The sequence below is a fragment of the Monopterus albus genome, unplaced genomic scaffold (assembly GCF_001952655.1).
Source record: "Monopterus albus unplaced genomic scaffold, M_albus_1.0 scaffold36.1, whole genome shotgun sequence".
Lineage (NCBI taxonomy): Eukaryota > Metazoa > Chordata > Actinopteri > Synbranchiformes > Synbranchidae > Monopterus > Monopterus albus.
Window position 1 is genome coordinate 1,147,039 of NW_018127916.1, and position 13,510 is coordinate 1,160,548.

Consider the following 13,510-nt stretch of genomic DNA (forward strand, 5'->3'; position numbering starts at 1 on the left):
TGTGTGTGTGTACTGTACAACTAAACCTGACTAACATACATATATATTTATTAATTCATGGACTTTGGTAATCCCAAACATACTAGCTCAAGCCAGCCTCAACTGCAGACATAAAATAAGCCAAGTAATGGAGCACAGTGTACATACAGGGCCTTAAGGCTACAGTATGGAACTCTTTAAAAATATTTTAGTTGTAGAAATATTCTCCAAAACCCATCTTAATGTGAAGAGGTGCTTTTGAAGCCTCCTGTGACCTAGTCTCATTGACCAGCACTGACAGCAGGACTGACCTCTCAATCAGAGATTTTCAATTATTTCTGATTGATCAGTAAGTTTTGTTGCATTCTCATTTACTGTATTTTGATAACGACAACAATCTGAAGAGCTGGGCAGAGTGTGGCAGATCATATTAGAAAGAGGGAGTGGTGAGTGGATTGATTTGGAGTTTCATGCTAGTGCTACCTAAAGTTACATACAGTAGCTTTAATTTCACACTGTGATATAGCAACTATTAGCATTTGAATATTTTTTCTACACTGTTTTAGGTGTTTATTTTGTAAAACTATACTGTATAATATAGTTCAAAAGTTTCTGTTTATTTTGTATACTGTATAATATAGTTCAAAAGTTTAAGTACAAATGACAGTACAACGTTTAAATTAAAAAACATGACTTTTTATTTCTTGAATATACTGAAGAGATGTTTCATTACCCCGGTAGGCACCCTTTGCATGCTGCTTTGCTTCAGAGGAGAGATACACTGCACAAGGCACTTTGAATGCTGCCACTCTCTCAGCACTGAGGCAGCACAAAGGACATCATTCCACCAAGGCTAGTTACAAACAGAGACCAGTATGAACCACACAATCCCCTACAGCTTTAGTTTTAGCACATTTAGACTTTAAATAGAATCATATATTCAAACACGCAAATCTCACATCAGTAAAAATCAAACTTGCATGATATTTGTACAGACCTGCTCAAATTGACTTGCTTAAATGCACAGTTTGCTAAAACAATAGACACATAGTTGAAACATGAAAATCTGATCAAGCAAATAATGAGAGTCATCAAAAACAATCACAGAGTAAACCTAGACAGAAATTGGAGAAACAACGCTACAGTATGTTCACATCTGCCGCTCCCGGCATGATATCTGACTGAAGAACACTGCTCATTGTGTGAGGACAGAATAAACCCTCCTTCAACAGGGGTGTTACTTTATACCCAAGATTAGTGTCAAACCACTGGGTATGATCAACCTGATAATGCCTGAAGGGTAAAAGGTAGATCAAAATTTAGGTTCTTACTCCCAAGTTAAAGCACAGCTTCACTGGACATATAATGCCAATTGCACTCCTTAAATTTGGTACCTGTAATACATTTTTAGTAGTGCATTGTCGGGGTTTGTGAAAGAATCACACAGTGAAAAGAGGAAAAGAAACTGATACAAGCAGAACAGAGCAATATGTGAGTTGATACAACTGTACATCATTGCAGAGTGATGTGTGCGTGTGCGACATGACGTAACATGGCAAACAGGGCTGGGAAACAACTCCTGCATTTTCAACTCCTCCGGGACTTTGAGTGCTGGATGAGCCACTGAAGTGTGATATCTGGAATCAAAAAACACATACTGATATGAGACAGAAAATCGGTTATTGAGCTTTGCATAAAAATGGTAAAAATAAAATAATACAATAACAAATAAATGCTGTGTAAATTGCTGTAGCATTAATGCACTAAGCAACTGAAAGCTTCCCTGTGGAGTTTTAGACCTCTAGTAGAGCTATGAAGCTATTTTTCACATGTGGTTTCATTCTGTTTATCTCATGCACACACAAAAAATGCAATCCATATGTGAGAGCATGCGGGTGACACGATTCAATCCTACCAACTGTATTGTACTACTCCGCTCATCAACAGGTGGTGGTAATGTGTTGTGATATGCTAAAATACTCTGACAGAGGAAGGCTAGAAGGATATGGATGTGAACATTGTATAACTATAATAATAATTAAAAAAAACTGGCATCTTTTTAAGAGAGTGCCAGCATAAAAATTTTGATTAATTCCCTGTAGTACGTATAGGATGGGGATGTATGGAGTCTGAGAGGTGAAACCTGATGAAAAGTTCACATTGCTCACTGCTACTTGTTCATCTTATTGTTCTGAGCACACACACACACACACACACACACACAAGAAGGAAATTTCAGATGAACGCTGAACATTTTTATCATCTCTCTTCTTTCACCTGAATTATTGGAAGAGGACAGTGAGAGCAACTTACCAATGTTGTCTTTCTCTTTGCAGGAAATGGAGTAGCAGCATATTTCTCTGTCCTGAATAGCTGCCAGATTCCTAAGAAGGAAAATAAATATACTGTAAGTATGAATCCAGACTGTTCGTCAGTACAGCTTCCCAGCAGAGGGAGTCAGTTCCTTACATGATACCTAAAATTTAAACTGAAATGAAAGAAGAATCAGTCCTGATTTTATTTCCCCGTCATTAGAATAAAAGTAGCTGAACTGATGCACAATTAAAAAACAAAACCAGATATAATGTAGCATGTTTTAATATAATAATCCTGTATTAATTGAGAATTATTCTTTAAACACATCTCAAACCACATCTCATTAAATAGGGTAATTTTCATGATAAAAAATATTGTTGTGCATTAAAAAAAAGAACTGGATATTCAGCTGTAAATTCAAATTAAATACTTTAGGAACACTGCACCATTTTCAATACTTACATTTTCTCAATGAGCTGCTTTTCATTTAGAGCACTGGGGAGATCCCTTTTGTTACCAAGTACCAAAACCTAAAACCAGAACACAATTGAATCGGTACCTACAGCGAGAATGACAGACACAACCCACACAAAGTTTTGGATGACTGATCCTAGTTTCAGGGAAACACTTACAGGAATTCCTTGCAACTGAGGTTTATCTAATAAATTATGAAGCTCATTTCTAGATGCCTCCACCTTTTCTCGATCAGCTGCATCAACCATGTACCTAAAAATGAGTAACATTGAAACAATTAGTAACGCGTTTCACAGTATGTATAGTGCCTGTAATTAACATTCCCTTGTATTTATTTATCCGATATGTTTGAAAAGCCAGAGTACGGGTACTCACACGATTGCATTAACTCCCCGACAGTATCTTTCCCACATGCTCCTGAACCTCGGCTGCCCTCCTATATCCCAGATCTAAAGAATCAAGGAAACAACATGATATTCTTATTTCCAAATGTCAGTGCAGTGACTGCCATCTTGTAAAACCAATCTGTTGGTGTCATTTCACCGGCTGTAATTAAACAATCATGTTTTGATAACAGCAGATTGACTAAAACTGAACCTTGATGGTGACATTTCCTTTGGTGACCTTCCTCATGTTGAACCCGACTGTAGGGATCATGTCTTCACTGAAATGTCCAGACTGAAAGGAAAGACATAAGCATAAGTCATTTCTTATAAATGGGTAACTTTATATTACTGAAAAATATCACAATGTGATTGAGTGAAATATGCACAATTAATTTACAAAGCCCAAATAACAACATCACAAACACATTTACTACATACAGTAATTAGATACACTGCCAGTCAAAAATAAGGCCACACTTTCCCACTGAATTGAATGTGAAAATGTGTCCAAACATTTGACTGGTGTATGTTTCATCCCTGTACGAGAGCAGAAAGCCAAGTGTATTTGGTCACTGAACTGTTTTATCATACGTATGACAGTATAAGTGATGTTTCTAAGTGGGAAAATAATGGGACTTGTACAAATAGCTGTGTGCAACAATTAGAAAAATAAAACTATAACCATGACAAGTTGCAGTGGATCTCTTGTATAGTTTTACATCATGCTATTTACAAATGATGTGATTGTGCTGTAGCTTGGAATGAAATCTAATGGTGCCTATACAAGATTTAAGATTAAAATGGTGTCTGAAATGACATAAGTAGTTCATAAAAGACAAGGTGGACTTGCTTAAAATAAAAAAAAACTGTCATTGAAACAAACGAGGTAATTACATAAACCATTATAAAACCATAAAATTATTTAAACTGAGCATTATAAAAAATCTTGCTTGTGTATACTACCACTCAAAGTTTTGGACAGGGACTGGTGTTTGTGAAAAGCAAAAATGTTCTCAGCAAACAGAATAAATTATTTTACACCAAAGTTACAAACAAGCCAAGTGATAAGATACTGTAACTCGACACATTATGGCTTCTGTAACTGCTCATTATTGCAAATAAAGTAGGAATAAAGCCAAACATCAGCATAGAGAATCTATGGCATTCCCCTTTTACTGTACGTCAAGACTCATAAGTTGTCTATGCTCATTCTGCCTGCCCTTCATGGTAAACCCTGCAACTTGCACGGTCTGCTGTATGCACAGTTCAAAGCATGACTTGCCGGAGTCACCTGACGAAGTGGAAACAAGTGCTGCGGTCTTATGACTGAGGAGGGAGAAACCATCCCCGCTACAACTATTCACACACTCAAAACCTCGTGTCACCAGTGTGCTGCCAGAGCATTTTTTCTCATCTCTTCAGAGTAAAGGGGGTATGTTCCAACCCCAAACCCAACCCCAACCTCCTCCTCTTTTACCCAGTGACGTGTGCACACTGAAATCCAATTTGACAAAAAGTGGAAGGTGCTGTCTTCTTTTAAAGTTACATGCACAATAACATATGTGCTGGAGATTTGCCTTTTCATGTACTTTATTAAGATGAGCATGGGTAGTAATGATTGCTGCCTAATAATTAAATAGTGCCACTGAAGTTACCACCACAGTTCAGTGTTCCTAAAATACTTGCATCATTTGTTGAGATCAGGGCTGCAGCTAACAATTATTTACAATATCCGGTCGGCATAAATGGCTTGTTTTGTCGGATCAACAGCCCAAAATATAAACACACTGAATTTACAATGCAATAAAACACAGAAAAGCAAAAAATCCTCACAGTTGAGAAGCTGAAACCGTTGAATGGCAGTTTTGACAGAAGACATAATTTGTACATTTAACTCATTTTCAAAATAGTAACGGTACTTAATTATTTTGCTATTGATTGACTAGTAAATTAATTGATAAATTGTTTTCACTGTAGAGATATGTTGCCACTGATGTGACATTAAATCTAAAACTAAAATCTTATCAATCCAGCTGAAAATTTGTGAAAATTCAACCTTTGTGAAAAAGCTCCACTGATTAAAATAAGAGGACACAACAGGACAGAGAAGATGCCACTGCAGACCCGAGAGTCTGGCAAACAGAAAAGTCTAAAATGTTTTGGCTCTTGTCAGCTTCGATACATAATTTCTTGGCATTTCTCCCTCTTGTATTATTCATTGTGTCCGGACTTTGATAACGCTCAGTTTGAAGGTCAATTAGCTGTAAAGTATTCTAAATATAAATGATTCCCCACTGATCTGACGCATACCAGATATAGTAGTGTATTTTTACACCAGTCTAAAATGCTCTACCCCAATTAAACACATGACCGTAGTCACCACCATGAACTGATAACATCTCTGATACTCAGAGGAAGGTTTTTCACAATATGTTGCTTAAGACACCAGTTGTTATGTAGAGATTAGCCAATGAACATTGCTCCACCAGAAACACTGGTTATGAGAAACTGTTGCAAAGTTTCTTAAGAAAAATGGCTTGCCCAGAAAACCCGATGCTCTCCAGCCTCAGTCACAAGAGTTTGCTGCATTAGATACAATCTGTGTCTTTAACACAATTTGTATCTAAAGCAGCTGCAGTAAGAGTCATTTCAGATGGTTACAAAAGCATCAACTGCTATTTATGTTATATGCTGCGTTTAACTGAACAGAGTTCATTAAATGCTACTAGTCACTATAGCTGGTGTGTTGAGAGCATCTGTCCCTATATACGTTACTGGTGACCATGCATTCAGCCATCAACAATAACTGGGAAATGGATAGATGTACCAGTTTAAAAGTAACTGGCCCTGCCTCTTTTCATCATCAGTGAGTCAGACTTCTACTTTTATGTGACAGATTTCCTAAGGCTTGCATCTTAGGAATGATTTGAAATCTGTTTTTGACTGGAAGCCTATTTCAACATGCTGCAGATGACCAGTACAAAAAGTGTACAGGTGTGATCCATCTTGATTGGCTGTTTTTAAATTAGCTTCCTGGCCACTTATCTTGGAAACAATCAAATCTATTGCAAGTCCCAACAAATCAAATATATGTTTGCTGCATTTGGGTTTAGCATGCTAAACTAACGTTATAACTGGCCGCCCAGCAGCAGCAAACTAGTTCAGCTGACTTTGTGTCAGTCTCCGGTTCAGGCGTGTTTTTATGGATGATGCGGTCCCAAATAGAGTGATGTTATACAGTTACACTGACACGAAACCCAATTAGGGATAACAGCTGCATCACTTAGTAGCTGTTATCCCCATTATTAGCGCTAACGGTATTAGCAGTACCCTAGTAAGGTGGCTAGCGGCAGCTGAAGACTTACAGCGATCACGTTTACAAATGTTGTTTTTCCCGAGTATTGGAGGCCCACCAGGGTCAGCTCCATCTCCTCCTTCCAAAATAGAGACCTGAACCAGTCCAAAAGCCGGTTTATTAGCGCCAGCATCTTGACGTCTGCGCTTACACTCCCTCGTCCTTTTGTCTGCCCCCTCCCCTGTCAGATGTGGCGTTTTCCAGCAGCCAAAGGAAGTGGGTCGCAGGTAGCTGTCATATGATCAGTTAGCCAAAACATGTGCTCCACAGCGCCTCTGCAGTCGTCTGGAGGAAGTACACTCACTTTTACATGGCACCTAAAAACCGACTAAAAACGTGAAACTTTTTGATTTGATTTGATTTATTCTTTCAAGCATATAAAACAGTTGATAAAGTTGATATAACAACACACATTTTTACACACAATAGTACATTTTAACCGTATTATAACATTTTTTTGATGCATAAATAGGCCTGTGCCATAAACTCAGTCTGATAATAATTGGCAACATTGCTTCATTTATGAGATGTTTAGATCATTCACATTAAATTACTCTAAAACCACTGCCCGGAATTAACAGCAATCCTACCTTCTGGAAAATTAACCTGCTTAGATCTGTATGTAAAGCCATGTAATTCAAATGACATTAGTACTTGTTAGGAGGAAAGATGGATACAATTAAGTTGAAGTGTCCCATATTTCACAAATGGAAATCCAAGCAGTTTTATTTGCCCCACTTTAAAAAATGTGTTTTAATGGACAGCATGGTTTTCCTACAGTAATGTCATACAGACATACTGTATATATATTCTTATCCTGGAGAGCAATACCAGTATTATTTGGGAGCTCTTAGTCTTGTAATACTGAATGTTGAATTTTTAGGCATTTTTTTTCCAATTACATTAGGCTACAATAATCAATTGTTACAAACTACATTAGGCTACAATAATCAATTGTTACTTATTTCATTAGTTTCTAAGGTTTATAGCAGTGTTTGTGTTGTAAATCTCAATTTTGTTTTATATGATAAAACACATGTACAGAATATTAAAATAGATAAACCGGGAATGTTTCTTAGGTTGCAGCATAATGAGCCCAATGAATCCGACCTTGCAGTTACTTTAACTACCCACTGATCCACTTGACCACCCACATCATTAGATGACAAAAACAACATTAGGTTCTTTAGAAATGTAAAGCATTTATTTCATTGTTTAAATAATATCAGAAGATTTAAAAACAATTTCTACAGTCACACTCTAACCGTCCTTGGAGCATTTTGAAAAGTAGGCAAAGTGCACAGTAGACACTGAAATAGTTCATGGACAAGCACTGGTCTTTCAGTTTTCTATCCAGAATGACCCTCTGAGTCTGGAGATCAAACCAGGCCCATTTTCTTCACAACCTTGCATCTATAACCTTTGCAGGTTTCTCTGTTTAAAGGGTTCTCTGTGGGTGGATACCGAGCAAAATGCCTGGTAATATTACATCACATTAACATTGCAACATTAATCTTAGTATTTTTTATCCCACATGCAGTTGCCCAAAACTGTTACTGTCCTTGCATTCATCCGTAACGATGAAGTGGAGCCCACTCTCCTCTTTTGACAGGTGAAAGTCACTGGTGCTGGTTAAGACCCGTAAGACAGGGTTATTATCTGAAGCAGAAAGAAAAAAAAAATATTTTGAAATCTGTTGTGTTTTCTTTTGTTTTTAATCCTCATCAGCCCACATTTGTACAACAAGAACTCTCTTCCTTTATTGGAACTCCCTCCAAGTCTATTCACAACATTCCCAGAACACAGCGCCTCCCTGGCGGTACTATGTGTAACCGCACTGATCATTACAAAATCAGTAGCAGAATGTCACTATTTCATCAGTGTTTGCCCACTGCAGCTACGTCATATTCTTACACCTACAGTATGTACACACTTCTTAGTCTTAGTCTCCGAATGTTCATTTTCATCTAGACTGTTCAACTAAACAAATATTACCTATTGTCTCCTCTTATTTTAATTAAAGCATTTCAATCTTTATTTACCTGTATTTTATATATAAAAAAGATTGTAAAGTAAGACAGAAATCATATACAGTTAAACAGGATTTTGCAGGGGAAACACTTCAAGAATGGCTCCTTTACAGCGCTGATTTTTAAAAAAATGACTTTGAAAGACTGTGGGCCATAATAAACAACCACTTTCACTTCACTTCTATAAACAGGAAGCATATTCTCTGCTGCTCTTACCACAATTGGGTAAACAACATCTTCTTGCATCAGAAAACAAAATAACTTTTGGATGTATGGGTACATATTGTATCACCCTTGGATGTTTTTTTATTGTTTTGTCTTAAAACACTGAGTCAGCGGGAAAAGCTGCTGACACATGGGCCGTGGGCAGCCTGATAGAGTTTGAGTAGTTTTGCAAAGAAACAAGGGGGAAATTACAATGCCCAATGAATTGCCCCTCCCCCTTTTTTCGGAAGATGGCCTTTACAGCTGTGCCATACTGCACATTTCCATTTCTTCATATTTGATTTAACTGAGCTGGAAGTGATGCGGCTGCAATCACAGTGCAGTGATTCTCCTCTGAGTTTCCTTTTGAGAGAACGGTGTTTTCTCATAACAGGACAGACTGGTCACCTGAACCTTTTACATTATATATCACATACATTATGTACCAGATTAATCTGATCTTTCAAGTACATATATTTAATTCTGTTTAACATCTAACCTAATCTTAACCTGAGCAAATACAAAGCAGATGCTGTGTGTCAAGCCACATATCTGCTCTTTGCTTGGGTGAGGATAGAGTTCAGGGATGCATTGCGTCAAGGGTAGGTTAGGGTCTGGAAAATTTGTGTTTCTTATTGTGCAGCTCCTAAGATTTATGACGGCATGGCCTGACACCCCCCTCTTTGGGGTCAAATAATGGGTAGACACCATTTAAACCGTATACTGAGCTTGCTACATTTAATTGTGTATTATTGACTACTATATACAACCCAGCACCTTGCTGTACAGTTTTTGTTAGACTATTCACCTGCACAGTGCATATTAACCGCATTGTACAGATATTGCTCACTCTTTTGTTTTCTATTTTCATTTAATTCTATTTATTTTATACTTAATTTTGTCTCTTTTATATAATTTGTATATAAAATGATTGTATATAATTTTGTATATATAGTTATTCCCTGCTTCTTTTTGTCTTTTTCACAGAATTACTTTGAGGGTGTGTTTCTTCTAATAGTGTAGGTTCAGCCATGACTCACCAGAAGTTAGACTTTCCAGATATAGATGTGTTTTCACAATCAATTGAAACACCATGGCTACAAACTACAACTAATCTAAAGTGAACAAATTAAGTGATGATTTAGATGTATCCTTTTTCAGTACTTAGGTAAACAGTTTGTACTTGCAATTCATTCAAATCACTTTGCAAAAAAACTGGATTTACTGTGACATTAAATGGTTTACATTTCTGTTGAGTGTCAAAAAAGTCACATTAAATATACTTTGATTCATGAAACATGAAGACTGTGCGCTTTGTCCAAGTGAAAAACATCTTTCTTTACCAATTGGCTCACTTTGAATGTTTTTGTTTGTTTGTTTGAAAAATCAGTTTTAAAAAGACATTTCTCATTTACTGACTGTTACTGACGTAATGGCTGATTTCTAACAATCACTCTGGTGTTTTACTATAATAAATGCAATGTGCATACATGTAATGCAGGTATGTATACAGTTGTATGTTCAGTTGACATCTCTGACATCATGTTTTCATTAAGGCTTACTTACCTGCTCTGAGTTTCCTTGTATGCTTTATACATGCATAAAGTAGAAATACCAGAAGAATGAGAGAGGACAAAACAAAGCCAATGCCAAAAATCACATGAAGCGAGCCGTCACCATTCTCCTGCTTCTCTGCTGAAACATCAAAGCAGGTTGGTTCAAATAAATGATACTGTAATTATGTAAACAGTAGGTATAGAGGATAACAAAAATGTGGTAACAGCTGCTTCATCCATCTACTGCCATTAACAACTAAATATATGTAATGTTAGTAAAATATACTGTTTTGTCTACATACCATGTATCTTACAAACAGAGTCATGGGTTTTGTTTCCAGGGCAGGCAGGCTCACAATGATATGAATACTTTATCAACCCTGCACCAGAAGACATCTCTGTAAAAACAGATAGATAGATACTGTAGCTCTTCATCACTCTCCCAGCTCCTTTTACTCAACTCCCCTCCAAAAGAAATGACTGTTTGAGAGATATTAAGGCATTTCAAATGTATACATGCATAGTCAGACTTCTGTAACTGTTGTGTTATAAATAATGTGCTCTTGGTTTATCCAGTGACAAGTTGGCATTAGGGACATTAATCCAACCTCCACAAGTGGCTGTCTAACACATTTATTTCCATTTGCACACATCTTAAAATCCCATCATATGCAACAGTGATTAATATTCAAATAGTCAAAGCAGTATGTAATTTTGAAACTATCTTATAAATAGCAACTTATTTCTTTTAGCTCAGAATATGTCCACTCTCACCTGTCTTCTTCACTTTTTCCCCTGTGACACATTTGTTTTCCTCGCAAATTGAACAGACACTGTTGGAGCACAGGAAACCAGAGCGACATGAACACGTCGCATCCGTGGTTGGTGTACATTTCTCACCATATTCTGTTCAAAGACAAGAATTCAAACCACAAGATTTCCAGATGTTAAAACCATTTTTTCTAACACTGTGTTAACACACAGAGCACTGTCACCATCACTGACACCATCACTGGTAGGTGTTTCAGAACTGGATTTTCCTTTATCAAACCCCTTATAATTATTTTCAGTCTTACCATGTTGGCATGACTGGCATTTCTCACATCTGTCAAACATGTTGAATTCACTTGCGAAGTATCCCTCCTTACAAGGGCTACAGATGGTTTTCTGGTGCTCAGAGCAGAACTCCACCATATATTTACCTTCAAAGCAAGAAACAAATGGAAACACTTTATCAATATGCATGAATATGGATATTCTTAAGTAGTAGGCGTACTCTGAATTCACTCTCATCTTATATCATAAACAAACAGCAATTTTTAAATCAGGCAGTTCAACAGATTTATATTATTATTTATTCTATCGTGTTTTACCTGGGGGACACTGGTCACAGCATCGTCCACTGACTTCAGTTTGTCGTTCTCCACAGCCTCTAACATAACCGACTGTCCAAATGCTCAGTACTACCAAGGAAAGCTTCAGAGGAGCCATTATGTCCAGTGCTCGGTTCATGCCTTCAGGGTTTTATCTTGTGTGGCTGCTGACGTCAGTGTGAATGTTAATGTGGTTACCTCTGCGAGAGACGTGTGACTTTTATTGTAGTTCAGGAAGTGAAAGACCACTAAGAAGCAGTGAACAATTTAAGAGCAAAATAAGCTCAGTGTTGTTTTGTTTTATTTTTTTAGCAGTATAAATATACTAGATGTTTCTTGTGATTTCATTTTATATATGGAAATCAGGGCAATTTAACTTGTCTTCAGGAGGGGAAGCTTGGTGTTTGTCCTACAACAGCAAAACTGTGGACATCACATTGTGTTCATTATTATGGATCTATCTTTTAGATGTTTTCTTATAAAACATGCTTTGGTGTTGGATGTATGATTTTAAGTTTAGCTTTCAAACACTTCTGCGGGGACTGGGGATAAAGCAGTGGAGGTTTAGCTACCAGCTGCACAGAGACATTACCAAATTCATAAGACCTGATATATCCATACACATGATTAGCATACAGTCATCTCCATCCTCCTTTTTGAGATCATAGCTTATCTTCATGGACCACATCAGACAACCCCCCACTGTTAATGGGTTAAGTTTTGATTGCGTGTTTCATTTGACATAGTTAGATTTTTTATCTTTTGGAAAATGAATCTACTTGCTCCTAGCTAAATAACACATATAGTATGCAAACAATCTACCACAACCTGATTTCCTAAATTTTGTCTTTTTCATTCCTTAGTAATTATTTTTTGAAAAGCAGTTGAAAAAGATCAGCTGATATCTCATTGTGGCATGTTCCCTTGATTGAGAAATGGTCTGTAATATAAAACAATAGAACGCCTGCAATTTTCCTGATTTCAAGGAAAAAAGACATTTTAATGCAAAGTTGATTAGTTTAACACGTAACTGACAAAATTACACATGGAAAAATGCAATAACCAGTAAGTGAAACAGTGCCCATGACATTAAGAAGACAGTCACCTGAAACACAGCCTAATGTGAAAATGACTCAGCTTGGTTCCTGGGAAACCCAGCTGTAAAATCTATTTTGATATCAAATGTTAGCATAAAGCCCACTGCATAGAGAGATGTCCCCAGCCTTTCGACAGCAAAAGATGAAGTATATGTGCTGCAATCAAATCCTAAAGAGTCACATGCTCTGAGTGTATTAGATATGTTAACCCAGGACTCAATTTTTTTAAATATGGATATTTACTTTCAGTAAACCTTAAATGCATAAAATGTAGTTAAGCTTGCAGTAGCACATATATACAGCTGGTAACCTTGTAGTTTTTCAGAATGACTATATGGTTTTTTTGATGTGCAAGTACATACTGTATTCAGAAATGCATGATGATGTGTACAAAAGTACTGCTGTCAACTTACAGATTGGGTGTGAGTGGGTTTGTTGACATTTGCTGTGGTTTGGAGGTGGAGGCAGGGTGCAGGGGTTTCCAGATAAATGCATCATGTTGTTGAAATAAGTAATATATGATTCAGTTTAGTCACATTACAAAAAAATTAATTACAAACAGGCTTGATAATCAGTGGCAAGTCATTTATCAAGCAAAAACCCTATACATTTGCTGGTTCTAACTTCTCAAATATGAGAAGTGTTTTTCTCTGTTTACAGTTTTTCTCTATCACTTTCATTCATTTCTCACAACAGAATTGAAGTTTGCAGATCTCCAAGTGCATTTCTCAAAACAACAC

The 13,510-nt window shown here is 36.9% G+C and overlaps 2 protein-coding genes across 2 annotated transcripts; both read right to left on the minus strand.

Annotated features, from left to right (window-relative positions):
* Positions 1-668: 668 nt before the first annotated feature.
* On the minus strand, positions 669-6,743 carry arl8ba (ADP-ribosylation factor-like 8Ba). Its single transcript, XM_020598116.1, has 7 exons — positions 6,521-6,743; positions 3,367-3,447; positions 3,145-3,218; positions 2,928-3,021; positions 2,758-2,825; positions 2,293-2,363; positions 669-1,616 (listed from the first exon to the last, which is right to left on the minus strand). Exons 1-7 carry the CDS (start codon positions 6,641-6,643, stop codon positions 1,567-1,569), a joined length of 561 nt encoding a protein of 186 aa, XP_020453772.1. The 5' UTR covers positions 6,644-6,743; the 3' UTR covers positions 669-1,566.
* A 1,042-nt stretch (positions 6,744-7,785) lies between these two features.
* LOC109959043 (tumor necrosis factor receptor superfamily member 9-like) lies at positions 7,786-11,752 on the minus strand. The gene is made up of 6 exons (XM_020598115.1): positions 11,674-11,752; positions 11,377-11,502; positions 11,075-11,206; positions 10,603-10,698; positions 10,311-10,439; positions 7,786-8,169 (listed from the first exon to the last, which is right to left on the minus strand). Exons 2-6 carry the CDS (start codon positions 11,492-11,494, stop codon positions 8,036-8,038), a joined length of 609 nt encoding a protein of 202 aa, XP_020453771.1. The 5' UTR covers positions 11,495-11,502; positions 11,674-11,752; the 3' UTR covers positions 7,786-8,035.
* Between the last annotated feature and the right edge of the window lie 1,758 nt (positions 11,753-13,510).